Here is an 18,412-nt window from a genome sequence, read left to right as displayed (position 1 = left end):
TTGCGTGGAGGTGTGGACTAAATGGCCTTTGAAGGTCCCTTCCAACAAAAACCATTCTATGATTCTATGAAAACCAACCAACCTTGATTGACTGCAGTGGGAGCTTCAGTTGTGTTCATTTAAATGAGAGTGGCTTTTATCTGCTGATTGAATCTTACACCAAAAAACCCCTGATAGTTACAGCTAGTGGTCAGCAGGACAATGACGTCCCTGTGCAATTTCCCTCAAAGGGCTAACACAATCCGTTCATTAAGGAACAATAGGGTATTTCTGCTGGAGTACTTGTGCAATATTATATTTGACAGCAAGTCAATGGGGGCAGCTAGGGAAAAACAGTAAGAAAGATCAAAAAGATTTAATTTTTTTCTTCACAGGTAAAGCTCCACTTAGTACACTGAGGAATAGGATTTGATAATAGAGTCTTCACAGTAGCCAACAGTGGTATGGTAACTTTTAAGACAAGTAATGGAAATTTAAAACATATAACTAATTAATCTAAATTTAAGTGAGGTTAGTTAACTGTTGAGGCAACTTATAGTTTATCTTCCAAAGCAAAAATTGTTCACTGCTTTCAAATGCAGCTGTCTGTCTGAAGCAGAAATTTAACAGGGAATTCCCTTTTGTTCTGTAAGACTGAAGGTCAGTCTCTGTCACCAGTCTCAGCAGGTAGGCTGGCAGATAGCAGACCCTATTCCTGAGCGTAATACTGTGCTTTGAAATGTATTACAACGATTTGGGATGTTTGCTGTTCTTTTTAACATTGCTTTTCAAAAGAGAACTCCTGCAAGAAAAGCCTTTAGGTAAAATAAACATTAAAGTTAAGATAACACTAAGCTCCTCCTTGATTTTGTTGGGTCTTTGGCTGTGGCACACGTTTGGAAATGGTATGTCAGCTTTAGACTGGTGCATGTTCTGGTTTGATTTTTCCTTATTTTTGCTGAGTGGCTGGGATGTAGTTAAATACTGTTCATAGCCACTCTCGGGGTACTGTGTTTTAGATTTGTGGTGAAAAAAGTGCTGATGGTTGTTTGTAACTAATGCTGCAGCTATTGCTGAACCATGTTTCAGGAACTGGCAAAGGCCCACCTGTGAAAGGTTATGAGTGATTGCTTTAGCATTGCCTGTTTGATTTCTTTTTATCTCCTCCCACTTTTCCTTTGCCTGCTAAACAATTTTGTCTTGACCCACGAGTTTTCCTGCAGTTCCTCTCTCCCTTCCAGGGTTGGGAAGGAGAAATGAGAGTGAGAGTGGCTTTGTGGGGCTTAGCTGCCTGCCAGGGCTAACCCACAACAATATTTTACATGTATATACATGTAAGTGTGTATGGATTTATAAATACATGCATATATAAAATGTATCTTTTATATTTATGGTCCTAAAATGAAATTAAAATCTATATGCTTTGCTGAGTAAATTAAACTTTCTTGTACACAAATGGGAGATTATTTGAAAGTATTTTAGATTGATGCATTAGGTGACAAGTGGGTAAGATCCTTTTCATTTTCTTACTATGCTGTAGATTAGTCTTATCTTCGTTGGAGTGATTGTACAAGTAAAAATAATCAGACTGACTGGAAAATAAATGCTTTATTATCCAATTATTTAATTATTCAACATGACTAATTGGGAAGGTGTATGAGAGCTTGCTCTGCTAAAGAAAGATCAGTTTTTGAGTATTTTCTGTAATGGATTGTTCAATGGAAAGCAGACAGAAATCTTCAGTCAGAAAAATTTGAAGTTGGATACACAAGATTAAAAAAAAAATCTGTGCATTTTAGAAGAGTTTTGAAAGTGATCTCTAGATGATAGCCAAAAATAGGTCATATTGTTATATATTATTGCAAAGTGTCATTACAGATCTTTGGGCCTTACAGTTCAAATATAGTATGTATCAGCTTTACAGCCATGAGTAAAAATACCCTTTTTTCTTTTAATCAGGATGAAAATAATACAGAAAATGCTGTCAGTTCTTCAGATGCTGAGAAACAGGATTCTCCTCCACCAAAGCCTCCAAGGACCCGCAGGTAGTTAACTGTGTTCATACGCTATTCTAAGCTGAAAGATTAATAAAAAGTAAAATAAAGCTACTGATACCTTAAAGACTTAAGATGAATATGTTGTGTTTATAAATAGAAATCTACATAATGTAAATAGGAGTCTTGTGATTGACTCTAAATATAAGCTACAATATCTTTGTGAAGTCTGTGTTTAAATAGACCAACCTTGCAATGATTATCTGTGAGTACACAAGCATACACTTTTACTAGTCAGATACGTTAGATCTACTTGTGTTTTAATTCTGCTAGGTGATATAGCAAAACAAACTTAAAACGGACTCAAATAATGACTGAACCCTCATTTTTGGAGACAAAACCATAGTGGAACATACCCATGTGTTCCAGAAAAATCTCAGACAAGTACTGCTTTTGACTAAAGTATAGCAACCAAATGCTGATATTATTGAGAAGAATTGGTCTCACCAGTCCTTTAATTCAGCAGAGGAAAAAGAAAATCTTCTCCAGCTCTTAAAATGCATAGACATAGCTTTACAGAAGCCAAAACTAAATCTGAACCAACAGATTCATCAGCCTAAAATGGGTACCCAACCCAAGTGTTAAGACAGCTAAAGAAGCAACTCTCCTGAGCTAGGTGTCCAAGCCCCCCAGCTGGCTTGTGAAGGGCTTATAGGGGCCTTTGGCAGGTGATCTTGCCTATAGTGTTACATTGGCAGGTGTTACATTGCCTGTAGTTAAGTAGACATAAGGTGAGTGCTTGGACTTCCTAAAGTTATAGAATGACACAACAAACCACCAGCCAGCTGATATTCTTGCATAACATTTAGTTATAAGTATAATTCCTTTAAAATAAAGTAAGAAAGAGATGGAAGTGAGTTGGGGCTTTTTACAAACAAATTACATGGTTGGTGCTATGTAGGCAACACATTTTTTACCTTATTTGGATTGATGGTAATGTGATTGTATTCAATTATGTAGATTAAGATGATGACAGAGGAGTTAGTTAACCTGTGTTCATGATGAGTTCCAAGTCCTTGAAACTTCATCACTGAGCTTAGAAATATGATTTCTGTCTAACAGGTAATTTCCTTACTAATGTTCCTTGAAATAATCGTAGGTGTACCTTAGGTTTTATCATTTTTATATATTCATGTAATATTAACGTGTATAATTCACATAATTCATGTTTAAGCACACATCTGTCTTATCTGCACTGCATTGTTCTTTACTTGCTGCATTTAGTTAAAATCTTTTAATCTCCCCTTAAAGCCTGGGGTTTTTCTGGGCCTGTTTCCATAAACTCATACTTTCCCATCTGCCAGCACTGGCAGGCAGATTGGTTTCTTAGAGGTGAGTAAATGGAAGCTTTTAGCAAAGCTGTTGTCTTTCTAAAATGGAGATTATTTTTGAAAAACAATTAATTAAACCCCTCCTGGAAGATGCTTCTGAGGAAAGACTTTATTTGCTATTAGTCACATCTGCTCAAAATACCCACTAATGAGCATGTTTTTTTCTTGATGTGGGGGATAATTTTACAAATCTACAGCCTGATTCAGTCAGGACATAGAGCCAGGTTTTGTGTACTGTGGATGTTTTGGCATAGGTTAACATCCTTTTCCTGGGGAGGATGGGAAAGCAGAATCAGTGAAACATTCTAATTTAATCCCCATATGCAGAAGGCAACATTTTTATGTTGCGAGCCAAACGTGTACTTGAGTTTTACATGCACTGTCTCTGAAGAAGTTACAAGCAAGTTGCTAAAGCTACTATTTTTGAAAAGAAAGCAGGCTTTTAAATTCTTTATATTCTGTGTTGTAGATGGCTTCAGAATGTGTACTTAGTAAAGTACGCTGCATTTTTTTTATGGGAAGGTTTAACATTTGCTTTGTTTTCTAAAGCAAAAAGGGCTATAGGGACTGATAGAGCAGAATACTGTAGGCCAGCTTGGTTTCAGATGAACTTGCCTGAGATGATCCTGACTGAGCAGGAGAAAAGTTGGTTTTTATTCCTTGGCCTCAGGGTGCTTGTTTTCCATATTGTTACCAGACTGAGCCATGTTTGCTTAGACAGTAAAGTTTATGATGCCTGTTAATTTTTTTCTGATGACCTCTAGTCTGCTGGATGATGGTGACATCTCCTCTGCAGCCCTTTCCTCTGGCTAACCGCTCAGGACATGGCAGAATTTTTCTGTGAAGGTGGCTTTCTCACTCTCTTGTTCTGTTTGTGATATTGTCATGAAATCATCTCAGTATCTTCTTTAAACTTGAAGATCTCTTCCTCTGAAAGTGCAGCTAATATCATGTAAACTCTCATGTTTGTGCTAAGGATGAGATGTCATTAAAGACTTTTACCATGCAAGGTAGGGAGCTTACTCAGAGAGGTATAATTAATCCTTTTAGTACTTGCTTTGGCCTGGGCATGTACTGGGGAAGGAGTAATACTTTCTAGGCTGCTTTTATGTCTTTTTCTTCTTGGAAGTTACAAGTATCTTTAGGCTATAGATATTAAATTGATATTAAATTTGTATTTTATTTACTTAGCTCACCATGAAGCATCTAGCTCTACTTTTTTTGCAGAGGTTTTGGAATTGTATTGCCTTCCAGTCTTTTATCACCTTGTGATGCTTTAATGTAATTAAACTTGCTGTACAATATGTGAGTGTAGTAATTTAGCTTAATGTCTCTCTCCATTTGATGTCAACATTAAAAAAATTCTAATATTACTCCTTGATTATTACAGAGGTAAACAAGAACAATTCATTAGTGCATACATCAGCACTTTATTCCATAAATTGCTTGGCTTGGCAGTTGATGATCAATTCTTGTAAAAGTCACCTTTCTTTAGAGGACTTGAGGGGATGGAAAGCCTTTGTTAGACATGTTTTAATTATTTTCAGGTTAAGGTAGGAAGAGGACATAAGTAAGGTTTAACTTTGTTAGATAGAAGACTGCAAAACCCCTAAGTTTTAAATTTACAGTTTAGGACTGTACTTGATTTTGCATGACTGATGCATCAGAATTCAGAGGGAGCACCTTAATACCTTTTAAGTATTAGTCCTTGAAATATTTGTGTGCTTAGTAGTTGCTTCTAAAGTATTTGGAAAAAGAGGTGGTTTATTTTAGTCAGGTTTGGTTGCAAAAGGTTTTTTATTTTCAAGTTCAAATGCAGTTTGAAATCAAAGCATAAACTTAGACAAAATCACAAAAAGCAAAGATGATGTAACGGCTTTTTCGTATGCAGTGTAATGAAGAGCTACGTGCTGCTGTCTGAAGGAGAAAAGGTGAAATACTGCAGCAGTTTAACTTCTCATCAGATTCTCTTTGAACTTAAGTCTAATGATACATTTCCAGGGTTATGTGTTATTCTGTTTCACTTCAAGCCCTGCAAACCATCTCTTTGCATCTCCTGCAAAGCTAAGATAAAACTCATTGATGGGTGTTCCTTCTTAGTGAGCTGTCTCTAATTTGTATGCCACAATCAAAAAAAGCCAAAAAGCCTTGCTAAGTAAATTTTAAAAGATAAATTCACCAGTTGGTTATTTTTATGAATTCATTGTACTTTTATATAAATTATTTGTAGTACATTTGCAACAACTTCACTCACTGGACTGCAGCTTTTCTTTCACGTGGATGGCAGTGATTTAATGCTAAAGTAGAATAATGTGGTTGTCTAGCTTCAGCCTGCTTATGTTGAGTTTAATTTTCCTATTTTAATTATTAGGGAGGATGTAGAGCTTGCTATCTATTTTTGGTTGCTCATAGCAGCTGCATTCCATGACCTTGGCATCACTCTCTTTTATTTGAAACACCCTACAGTATGCTGCATAGAATAACCATGGATTACTTAAGGCTTTTTTCTTTTGAACACTGGCCAAGTTTCATTTAAATCTGAACCTATTGTGCACAGTTTTAATAATATAGCTCTTTTCCATTAGGAGTAGAATGGCTTAGATTTTAAAACATTCTAAAAATTTGTAATGTATTGCAGAGAAAGCAATAAATGGCTTTTTTCATGTATACATTTTTGGTGGAAAGCTGTGGTAAGGCTTTTTTCTTTTGACAAATCATAGTACAAATTGACAAATTGTGTGCAATTGTTACTATGACAAATAATTTTAAAAAGTTGTTATTGCCTAATTCATGGTTTACCTGACACCTGAGAAGCCACTGGCACTAGGGCACTGCCTCAGTTGCTCAGGCTGTGTGGCAGTAAAAGTGTATGAAAAAGCTGCCTCGATCACCCAGGGACATTCCATATCCAGCTGTAAATGAGGAAGTGCCGAGGTAGTGGCATTCCAAGATAATCAGGAGCAGTTGTATCTGAAGAGGCACTTCAAGGCTGAGTCATGACAAAGCTTTCTATTTTTTTTATCACACAGTGAGATTTTGCAAACGTATGTGTTTATTTAAAGGTCTAATACAGGAAAGCTTACTTCTCTTACTTGAATGGCCTGGCTTTCTTTGGTTCACTGACTCTTTTCTGTCTCAAATTCCTCTTCCATGAGCTTTCTGTTAGTTTCCTGGTATCTTAAATTAAGCTGGTTTTACTGCCTCCTGTTGTTTCCAATAGTATTAGTAGTTCATGTTCAGATAGTTTTCTGCCTCTGGGGGCAGAAATGTCTCTGGAGCACAGCTGTTGAGGGACATGCCCAAAGACAGCATTATGCTGCAGCCCAAAATACCCAAGATTCACAAGAGTTTTAGAAAAAACTACTGCCAAACAGAGATCTTCTGAATGTGTACATATCCTAATATTTCTGCTGTGTAGAAACAGACAAAAACATTATTTGCAATGCAGAACATGTGAAATAGTAATATTAAAAATGTCAGTAAAATGGAAAAAATGTTACCTAGTGGCATGTTTCCTAGTTTAAAGAGAAAAAATACATTAGAATGCTATTTGGGCATCTCAGTTGCTGAGGACAGATATCCTTCAATATTAATAATGCGAAGAATGATTTTCGGAAGTAACTTCTAACTTCTTCACTGTAAGCTCTCATTTAAGAGTGAAGGAATGGCATTTAACTTCAAACATAATGGGGAATGTTGTAGTAGTTCTGTACAGGAGGAAGTTGTTTAATCAGCTTTTGGGTTGCTGATTTGTGCAGCATTTCCTGTATCATCAGTTCTATGGATACATCTAAGGGAAGTGTTTGAATACACCTGGGGCTCTGTTTACCAGTGGATCAAAGGGTAGAATGATTTCATTGTAATTGGTAAAGAACTTAATGAATTTTGACTGGTATCGTGGACTGTCTTGGGGTGACTATAACCTTGTTATATCTAGTTTAATGCTAATTTGCTCCTTTAGCTAATTGTAATGGTTAATGTTAGGTCTGTACCAGATAAGAAATTAGTTTTGCTGATTGCAAACAACTCTGGGTCAGGAAAATTAGGTCAATAAGGGAAAACCATGATTTTCAGTAGGAGGATTTAGTGGAGATTACTGATGAGCATCACTGCTGGTAAAAGAGGGCATGTAAACATTTGTGCAAGTGCACTCACTGTCTCCCTCCCCGTGTTCCCCTCCCCCATTCGGAACAGAGGAGAGAAATCCAAGAGGAGGGAATTCTCCTGTCCTTAGTGTGTATTAAATTGGAGCAAGACTTACATCCCCCCCTTTCCTGTCTTATCTTTACTACTTCAGGCAAACAGCTTACTCTCAAGCTTATTCATTTTTCAACAACATCTACAGGTGAGAGTTCCTAAATTACTTCTGTTAAATTGCATTGATGTGCTTTGTATTCCTCCTGTTTTAACGTAAAGAAAAACAGCAATATACAAGTGGAGGGAGGAGAGGAAGAGAAGGAATTTGAGGCCCAACTCTTTGTGACAGGAGTCAGGCAGAAAATGGAAGAGGTCACCCAGAACTGCAAGGGAATCTGGGGTTTTCCAGATACAAAGATACTGAAACTTTTAGAAGATAATTTGGAAGCTGGGAAACTTGCAGTACTTCAGGGGGTTAGGATTTTCACAAACTGAGAATCCAAATGGTTCTCTTTAGTACGGGAATCCCTTGTATAAAGATTTTGATTCTTCAACCCATACTGCTTATCGCTTGGTACTAACAAAGTCACAAGGGTGAAACACATGCTGTAGCCTGTCCCAAGTCAGGTGTGCTTTTAGTTCTCTACAAGACTCAATTGTGAGACAGACCCTGGGCTTTTTTTGTTTTAGGTTTTTTTCCTATATGTCATGATAGTCTCAAGAATTTGTACTGGCTGAGTCCTTCTTAGGCATGGTTTGGAAGTATGGGAGCCAATAGTATTACTTTGATTTTGCTTGTCTTGTGGCATGCAGACAAATAATGAGAGCCTGTCTGATGCCTTTCTCTTGTAGACAGAGTTCTTGTGCAATTTTATGGTCCTTTTTATGCTGGAGGGTCTCATGAGAGCAGAGTATAGAGGCAGGGTAGAATTCCCTCCTTCCACCTGCTAGCCATTCTGCTTTGGATGCAGCCCAGGACACGGTTGGTTTCTGGACTGTGAGTGCACACTTCTGGGTCATGTCCAGCTTCTCCTCCACCAGCACCCCCAAGTCCTTTGCCACAGGACTGCTCTCGTTCTGTTCAATCCCCAGCCTATGTGGACATTGGGGGCTGCCCCAACCCAGGTGCAGCACCTTGCACTTGGCTTTGTTGAACCTGATGATGTTCTAATGGGCCCACCTCTCGAGCTTGTCCAGGTCCTCCTGGATTTTTAAAGGAATGGAAATGATAAAAATGCCTTCATCAGGTATGCTAAATGTTTGTAGTCAACTACTCTGCATCTAATCTACCATATGCTTGAAGAACTTCTTGTAAGTAGCTTGACGTGAACTGCAGTTATAAGTGATGTGGTCTCACTAATATGCACTGTGATTTGGATCATACATTCTACTGTGAATATTTTTTATGTTGGATGTACCTCATGTCGGCTAAATTTGGTTTGCAACTATGCAGAGACTATTAAATACACAAATGTAAAAATAAAATCCTCTCGGGCATGTGCAGAAAAGTAAAATTGAAGGAAGATATTCAGTGTTAAGTGGGCTGAAGGATTTTTTTTTTTACGAAATCTTTCTTGGCTTTATTGAAATTTGAATTCCATATGTCAAGTTTCTCTGAGCCACTTAAGGAAAAATGTAGTGAAATGCTGCCACAAGAGGGCCTGTCTTGCAGCGCTGTTGAAAAAACACTTCTGGGAAAGGATGTGAGCAATCTTTGAGCTATTAGTGAGGATTAGTTGTGGCCTGAATGAATGTCTTTGTGATATTCTGAAAGACATTTTGAGTGTGTTGACTTAATTCTTGCCTGCCCCACTAGTCATATTCTATAACCATTGTCTGTGTGCAGTGGAACCTCCGTGTGGAGTTTGATATTGGTATGACAGCATTAACTACTGCAGAAGGAGATGGATAGGTATCTAAAATCTTGTTAAATCCAGAAAATTCAGACACTTGTGTTTTGGTTGTTTTGCAGTTGCCTTGTAGAAGGAGATGCTAAAGAAGAAATCTTGCAGCCTCCAGAGCCTCAGCCAGTACCACCAATCCTAACACCATCTCCCCCATCAGCTTATCCAACAGTCACTACGGTGTGGCAGGACAATGACAGATACCATCCAAAGCCAGTTTTGCACATGGTTTCATCAGAGCATTCAACAGACCTCAACGAGAATTATAATAAGTCCACAGAACATTCAGGGAAGAATGAACCCAGCGAATACGCAGAGAAGAGGCTGGAGCGCAACTTAAGTTTTGAGATCAAGAAGGTACCTCTTCAGGAGGGACCACGAAGCTTTGATGGGAACTCCCTGTTGAACAGGGGACATGCAATTAAAATTAAGCCTGTGTCATCCTGTGTAATTGATAAGAACTTTAAGCCACAGGAACAGATTTCAGGGGATTCATTTGTAGATGCTCCTCAAAACTCATGTATGGAATACAGCGTGCCACAGTCTAATACAGCCTTAATACCTTCACCAGAAAGTCTGCAGAGTCAGCAGGTGTCTGATAACCCACCCAGACCAGATCGTCTGCCTCTGGCAGAAAAGGGACACGCCACATGGTCACTACATGGGCCTGAAAATGCACTGCGTACGTCCGTGTCTGAAGAGTTGTCTTCAGACGCCTTGTGTCACGGTGTTAAAACTCTCTCTCTAGTATCAAACACCCCAGTTGAACATCCTTCCAGTGATACTGTTGATCATACTCCTCTTTCTGTTCGAGCACCCCTCTGTTTTACTAATCCTCTCCATTCAGATGATTCTGACACGGATGAGATGAACTTTGACGGAGCCATGAGCAAAAGCGCGTCCAATGTGTCAACCGCAAGTGCCACAGTCTCTGCTGCCACTAATACTGAAAACATTTCTGCCAGAAAAGTATTGCCAATGTCTATTGCTAGGCAAGACTTAACAGCTGTAACATGTTCTGAAGATGGCAAAGGTAGGTTTCATTGAGGTTCAGAAGTGCTGCTCTTTATCTAGCTGCATCTGTGGAATTGGACAACACAAATTTCTTTGCAACACAATTTTCTAAATGTAAATTTAATCAGTGCAGTATGGCAGCTTCAGAGAGGGCACAACTCTTTTCCTAACAGCTTTCAAATTGCATGTGAGCTGTTTTTGGTGTAAGGTACTACAGACCATGATTAGCTGCTTCAAAAGCTGTACTGTGAGCTTTATTGTGAACATTTGTTTAATGCTTTATTTATAATGCCTTCCTGTAGGTTTGTATGTAATTGTAGGTTTCTATGTTATTATTTGGTGCATATTTTTTCTCTACACCCAGTTTCATGGAAGTGTCTATAATAATTGGGGATTGACTAGTCAAAGCATTTTCAACAGGCTTGTGCAAATACATAACAATTTCATGCTTATTGGTTGATGTGCTGTTCCTAAAAATGTGGATGTAACCTAATTCACTGTGTTGGTCTTTGAAGTTGCTCATGATTTGGCTCCTGCATTTTAACAGTGTTGTAAATATTTAGCTGTGCTTTCCTCTTTTTCTGTACATGGCTGGGGGTGACAAGCTAATACGGCTGTTCATCTAAACATCCATGTTATGCTTTATTAGCACTTCGAAAATTATTTAGTGGCTTTTTATCTTTTACTACTTTTTTTGAATTTTTTTTGGTGAAAGTTTCAAGTTCTAACATTTTCAAGTTAGAACGTTGTTTATTGAAGGCAAAAGGGTCCCAAAACACATGGGTACAGATTTCAGTCAGGCTGGCACACTTAAGAGCAGATGGAGCACAGAGCTGGGAAGAGTAGATTAGGTCTCAGTAACTGCTTGAGCAAAGCCCAACAAAACAAGAAGTAAGGCTGTGGAGCTGAAGGAAGAGCATGAACTTCTGGATTCAGCTCAGACTCTTGTGCTTGGAGCTGCTTACAGTGATGGCCTCACCTCAGGAGCCTGTGCAGACTTCATGAATTTCTGAAGTGAAATGGGGCTCAGTGTATGATGCAAGATGCAGAACCAGCTGAATTGAAAATACCAGCTTTGTGAACTAAATGTTCACCAAAAGTCATATATCCAGAGATGTGAACTGTTTTGCAGCCTTAAAAACAATCTGTTTCTATAGATCTTGATATAGATCTATACGTATTGTGAATTGTATCTGTAGATTGTGACATTATATGTAAACACAGGACAATACTTGCACATACGTGTGTATTTTTAATGCTGGGACTTAAAAGATGCTCTGCAGAGCTGACAATGTCCTTTTGTCATAGCTATTTCAACTTTGCAAGCAGTCCTCCTTGTATTTGTTTTATAGATTTGCAGGCTATTGTATTTTTCCTTTTAGCCAGAATTTTTTTCTTCTTTCCCAGAGCAATTATTGTTTATCACACTGTTTGAAAATTATCACCTCTCTGTGCATCTCATTATGTAGATGCTATAAGAACGTGCAAATAAAATAAGTGATATGTCATAAATATGATAAAGAATTGGAGAAATGTCACTATAGAATTTGATTCATGTAACTGTGTATCAGAAACGTCTTGAAGTAACAGTTACAGCCTTTGTGCTGCTGGTATGTTGATGATTTCACAGGAATTGATTAAAATTCTAGCATTAATTTTTTTATCATTTATCTCTTGTTATTAAGGGTGCATCTCTTCCCACTTTGTATGATAGTGAACGCTTCCCATTTTCTGTTCTGGTTGCAGGTCTTGTAATCCCTCTGGGACTCAAGAATATAGGGTTAGATCGATTTGCACCAGTGATCCTAAACCCTGTTTACAGTGGCTTTCTCATTTTCATTCTGGCTTAGGACTCTTCTATCTGAAGCTGGGAATGTGGCTGCAGTCACCAGTGAAACTTGTCTGTGAACTTACCAGCCCCCTAATTGCCTAACCATAGCTGCTGGTGTACATGATCTTACCACACAGTTAAATCCTCTTTTTCATTCAAATGCAGTGAAAAGTAGTTGTACCCTGAGGTAAAAGGAAAAAAAACCCAAACAAAGAGAACAATAAAACATCAACAACATCCAAAACAAAACCCTAAAAACTCATTTTCAGTTAGTGCATATCCATGGTGACTTTACTTCCTGGTTTGATAGAGGCCCTTTCTGTTAATGGTTTTCTTGTGCTGTATAGTAAATTTGAGATGGAGGAGGTCTCAGAAGTCACTTGGAACATGCTGGCTTGTAGGAATTGATGGAATTCTGTCCCTGCAGCAGCTGGGCATGCTGGCAGCTCAAGCTTCATGGCTTTACTAGTTGAAGTGTGTCTTCATATTTTTGAATCCTGTGCAGAGTACAGTGGTCAGATGAGATTTCTTATGGCAGCAGCTATTTTAAATTGTTTTAAACCTTTAATTATGACTCCAAATTTCTTAGCAGGTCAGAGAGGGGCTTTTGCTGCCAGAATAGCTTGTGCTCGTACACCCTTGGGAGGTGAGAGGGAACAGACTGGGGACAGGATGTGGTATTGGCATCAACAGTAGCCATCTCCTCAGGCTCCTATTTACCCTTCTGCCTAGTAAACCTTGCACTAGGCTGTTTAACTGTATCAGTGGTGTGGGAGCCAGTGAGCCTCAACATGGACTTGGGGAGCAAAACTGAGACCTGAAAGAAGGAAGAAAAAGTATTCTTTGGAGTTACTGAGTTACTGAGGAGTTTTTTCCTCCAAATCATTTAGACTGAAAATGCTTTGTTTTCTAACATAACACTCAAACTGATCCTACGCCCTTAATGTGAAGTTAATGTTGTTAGATGAAGTTGCTCCACGGCGTTACTGTGGTAAACCAAAATGTTTAATAATACTTAGAACAAGTTTTTCTTTTGCTTTAGATTTTATACCAAGTTTAGAATTATCTCATATATGAAAAGATCAACTTCTAAAGGTCTAGGAGAAAATCTGTGTTTTTTAACTTATCTAAATGTCATATTTGATTTAGATGCTGATGCTAGTGAAGATTCCTCTCCCCCGCTCCCAGAAAGAACACCAGAATCATTTGTATTAGCAAGTGAACAGAGTGAGTTCTTGATGTTTGGTGATAATTGGAGATAAAATGTGAAGAGCATGTCAGTATTGTATTGTATTTGAATACCCCGAGTTTTGGTTAGTGTGTTGGAGCAAATTGTAAAATGGAATGAAAGCTAGCACATGTAGCAGCTTATTTTGAGGTTTAACCTCTACACACCCTTGAACACAGAGAAATTATTTTTCATTTTCTGACTAAATATGCTGTTATATGATATTTAAGTAATTTGAGACTTCAGTATTAGTGGAGCTGGTTTTCAATCTGAAGGGTATGGAAATGAGATGATACAATGGGAAGATGCAGTACAGTGAGGGAATTTCCCAGCTGTTTTAGTTTCCTACTGCTCCCAGGTAGGGAATGGGTACTCACATGAACAGTGTTTATCTGATTCCCCTTTCTTGGGCAAAGGAAAGATGATGACACCTCATTCTGCACTGCATGTAGTGAACAAGCCCAGTTTGTGGTTCACTCTTTGCCTGTGTCAAAAGGGTAACTGCAAGAGAAAGCTAACACTTACAAATGATGTGCTCCTATTATTTTGTCCATTTGTCAAGCTAATTAATGGCAGAATACAAAACAGATTAATTGAAATTAAGTGATAAATTAGGTTGATGCTTGGTACCTCCCAGAAAACCTAATATCAATGTAGTTATTTACTGAGACTTTCGTTTAGTGTCATTTTGAAACTCAAAAAATTTTGGCCCAATAGTTAATCTAGGTATTTGCAGCATAAAAACATTGAAGTTCTGTAAATGTGTTCTTTGAGCATCACGAGCATAGGTAGTTGAGTCAGAGTGATCCTTTCTTTGGATATTGTGGACCTGCTGCTTTTCTGTGACCACACAAGGAACAAAGTTGATTTCTTAAAAAAAAAAAATCTCTCTCCAGGACTGGAATCACTAAAACACTTCCATTTTGTTTGTCTTGTTGCATGATGTCAGTAAAGGACAGGTGTGGCTGTCCTGACTTGTATGTTTACTTAGGAGTTCTGAAAAACACCTATTATTACTGCACAGCTGATGTAACAGAAGTTCTAAAACATCCTTGAAAGAGAAGCCAATTCCCTGTTGATTAGGAACCTCGAAAGGAACAAAATGAACAGCCACAATGCAAACACTGCAGTCTTGTGTTTTGAGTTATATTGTGGCATTTTGCTTTATCTGGAGCACTTCTCACGTAAAGAGATTTTCATGTTTTTACAAGCATTTAATTTTTCAAAAAATGGTTTAGAGCACATTTCTAATGCTGTGTACTAATGCCTCATCATGAGGAGAACTGAAGTATGTTGAGTTGATTTAATTCTTCCTAGGCACGCCCTTGCCGAAGCCAGTTCTGGTTGCACAGTCGGAGTGGAGCGTGTTGCGTGATCAGCATCTGCCTGAGCAAACAGCCTCCACGGTAAGCCCAGGAGACAAGTCTGTACTAATCAGTTCTGGTTTGGTTGGGAGCTACAACAAAAAGCAAAATACATACTTGTGAGAAGTTGCAGCTGTTGGTCATCTACAACTGGCCAGTTTTACCTCCGCCTGAGCTGCTGAATTGATGTGAAGAGCATGTTTTCTTTCCAAGAAAATTATCTGGTTTTCTAAGGTCAGCAATACTTTTAAAAGGAGTCATCCTTAATATATCTTAAATTATGGCCTTAAGAGTGTAAATATGCTGCTTTTAGGGAGCTTGCTGCCTGCCCTTAATGGATCCTAGGCCAGTTCAAACTGGAAGAGAATTGCAGTCCCTTATCCAAGCTGCTGTATGGAGCAGAGCCTCAGTCCAGGGTAACCAGAGCTTTTTCTAGCTGGGTCCTGAAAACCTCAGAGATGGACACTGTTTATCATCTATGGGCAACCTGTTCCACTGCCTGAAAATGGTTTTTTCTTATGTCCATATTTATTTTAAACAAACCATGTTTTGCCCATCAAATTTCACTTTTCACTCATACAGCTCAAAGTCATCCAGCATGATCTAGGCAAAATTTTAAAAGCATATAAATCCTTTTGACATTTTTCACTTTTTTTCATGTGCCGCCCCCCATACCTCGCTTAAAAATACGACAAAAAAAAAAGATGTGAGTTTTCAGGGACTGTAAATGTAGTGTGAGAACTAACCTACCTAAATTTGCAAATAAATTGCAGTGTCATGTTTTCAAATTTTCATTAAATGCTAAGGTTCTAATAGTAAACTGTTTTATTAACCACGGTAGCATTTTTTGTCAATGTTGAGTCAAGTAAAAAATGTAGAAGCAAGTAGGTATTTCCATGAATGTTACATGTTTTTCACAAAGTTTTCATAATCTTAAATTTCTCACTTTTTAGTTTTTTGGAAGTGGTTTGTGTAATTATTTTATATATCTCTCATTAACAGGGTTTGAAAACAACTTCACCTATACTACCTGGTAAGTGGCGGAAAAACTTTTTTAATTTTTTTTTTTCAAAATACATTTTTCCTACTGAACAAAAATTTGCCTGAACTTCATGTTTGCTGTGAAGATATTGTCAGTATATTGTCAATATATTATACTGAATATATTGTTACATATGATGTCTAAACACCTTTAGTTCAGAAAGAACATGAACAGATGCCTTCATGTTGATGTATTAAATAGCACTGTGAGTTTTTGCCATAAATAGGTGCTATGTGGGATTTCCATACAAACTAACACAAAATAATAATCCAGATTTGGCAAGCAGGAATATGTTGCTCTCACTGAACATCTACTTCATAAACAATTTTCAAGTATTGCTTTTAGGAAATGAGAAATTGGCTTTGAAAGCTTTATTTTTGTAAATAATATTTGCTGCCAGCTGTTTTCTGGACTGTAATGACAAGTGGCATTGCCACAGTGGTGACTAAATGAATGTTGTTACAGTGAGGGCTCTGTGTATTTTCCAGATCGTCCTGAACGAAGCAACAAAACACCAACTGACATTTTACCTCAGATTTCTTTTTCTGGTTCCACTGATACAAGAGGTCAAATTTCAGAATTTCCTGCAGAAGTAACAGATATTGGTAATTACAAATCTTTCAAAATATGATCACTAGATGACTTAAACAGGGGATTCAGTATCAGTACTGGTTTGGATAGCTGCTGCTACTGGCACCCTCCAACTCACTGAGATGCAGAACCCAGACAAATAAGCCTGCCTAGTCTTTTTAGGAGTGCTGAAGGAGTTTTCCCCAGAATAAATGATTAAATAATTCTTCACTTTGAAAAAAACACAAAGTGTATAAAATATAGAATTTGTCAAATGGGTTATAATTTTTGTAAAGCACCAAAAACTTCCAGAAATAATACCTGATAACTGCTTAGGTATGCAGAGAAGGAGGGAAAAAAAAGATAACAAAGGCTGTAATACTGTATTTACTGAAAAGTACTTTCCAGTGAGTTTTAAGTACTGAACTATAATGATATACAAATTCTTCATATTTGTATTTCCTATGGCCAGAGTGCCTTCAAAATTCCTCATAATACAAAATTGTTTTCTAGCCCTGAGAGTAAATCTGTTCTGTAAGAGCTGGAGCATGTCTTAGTGATCTTCTGACTTAGTGATCTTCTGCCAGCCTTTGTGAGCCTGTGTTGTACCAGCAGACAAAAGTATTAAATGCATTTCTTTCCTTAGGTTTTGGTAACCGCTGTGCAAAGCCCAGAGGACCAAGAGAGCCACCCTCAGAATGGACATGATCCAAGATCCAATGGACATACTATCAATAAATTATACTGGAAAACTCAAGTGCCACTGAGAACTAGAGAAATAGTGTTCCACTTTCCTGGGGGGCAACTAACACAGAGCAGTGTAGATCTAACTATCAATGGTACATTCTTGCAGTGTATCCCACGCAAAACCTGACACATGGTTCACAACAGTGGATTCCAGTATTACAACCTAACTTTTTTGCTGGGGCCATCTACCTGCCTTACTACACTTAGGAGAAAGTATTACATATGATTTATTTTGTAACTTCAAGTATTATTGCCTTAATGTCTTTTAACCCTGTTACACGCTGCTTGTAGACATATGTTAATATAGTAATACTTTTGACAGATTGTGTTTATGGACTACTTTTTGCTAACATTTGATTACCATGTATGCATTATTTTGTATATGTACAGGGCAAGTAAGTATATAATTTGATAAAGTTGCAATCATAAAATATTAACAGAAGATGTAAGAAATCTCTGCATGATCTAAATTTTTGTGTACCTTATTTGTAAATTATTTGCCCTGAAGTTTTAGAAAATAGTTTCTGGGGTTTTTTACAAAAATTGCTGGACACATACAGCCAGAATTGCAGGTTAGCAGAGATAAAAGATTGTAATGCATTTTGTAAATTGTAAGCAAAAGGTTATTTTTATATTATATACTGTTTAATTGTCAGACCTGATTTGTTCTGGTTTTCATCTAGTCATGGAGATTCAGTAAGTGCCTTGGAACAGTATTGAATTCTCTTAGCCTGTGTATGTTACTTCAGTGTTTTGAGTTCATCTGGAATTAGATTATCAAAAGTATTTGTACATTTCTTAGTATATTTGACCTGCCAGTAAAAGAGAAACCATTTTACATAATCAACACTCCTTAGTTTTCATTTTAATGTTTCATCAGTTACAATCTTTAGAAAATTCATCTCTATCACCTTTCTGTATAGTAGGATTTTGCGGTTTTAATATGACGTGTTTCTAATTTGGGAAAACCAGAACACACTGGTAAAAGGACTGTTTCAATACCACTGTCTTCTCTTACAGATGGGGAATACAATTTTTGTTGTTCAGCAACTGTGTATGTAAGAAAGCAACTTATATGAAGGTTCACCTGGAGCCCTTGCAGCTACACTGTATCTTGGCAATATATTATGTCAAGAGTTAATCCTTATAAGGATTCCTTACTTAAACTTTTCTGTAATACAATCTTTAAATTAAAGAAAGCAAAAATCTCA

At 37.6% G+C, this 18,412-nt stretch overlaps 1 protein-coding gene across 3 annotated transcripts in view; it reads left to right on the top strand.

Moving 5' to 3' along the window:
• The window catches only part of PTPN12 (protein tyrosine phosphatase, non-receptor type 12), a 38,408-nt gene extending 19,996 nt beyond the window's left edge, over nt 1-18,412 (top strand). Inside the window, exons 11-17 of one of the 3 annotated variants that reach the window (XM_008642504.2) lie at nt 1,939-2,024; nt 9,474-10,438; nt 13,400-13,477; nt 14,796-14,884; nt 15,845-15,875; nt 16,373-16,489; nt 17,101-18,412. In XM_008642504.2, coding sequence (XP_008640726.1) covers nt 1,939-2,024; nt 9,474-10,438; nt 13,400-13,477; nt 14,796-14,884; nt 15,845-15,875; nt 16,373-16,489; nt 17,101-17,162 — 1,428 coding nt within the window. In that variant the 3' untranslated portion in view covers nt 17,163-18,412. The remainder of the gene's footprint in view (nt 1-1,938; nt 2,025-9,473; nt 10,439-13,399; nt 13,478-14,795; nt 14,885-15,844; nt 15,876-16,372; nt 16,490-17,100) is intronic. The other 2 variants (XM_017745979.1, XM_017745978.1) reach the window with 2 other exon arrangements.

Source organism: Corvus brachyrhynchos, unplaced genomic scaffold (genome assembly GCF_000691975.1).
Source record: "Corvus brachyrhynchos isolate BGI_N302 unplaced genomic scaffold, ASM69197v1 scaffold239, whole genome shotgun sequence".
Lineage (NCBI taxonomy): Eukaryota > Metazoa > Chordata > Aves > Passeriformes > Corvidae > Corvus > Corvus brachyrhynchos.
This window is presented reverse-complemented; position numbering and strand designations above follow the sequence as displayed.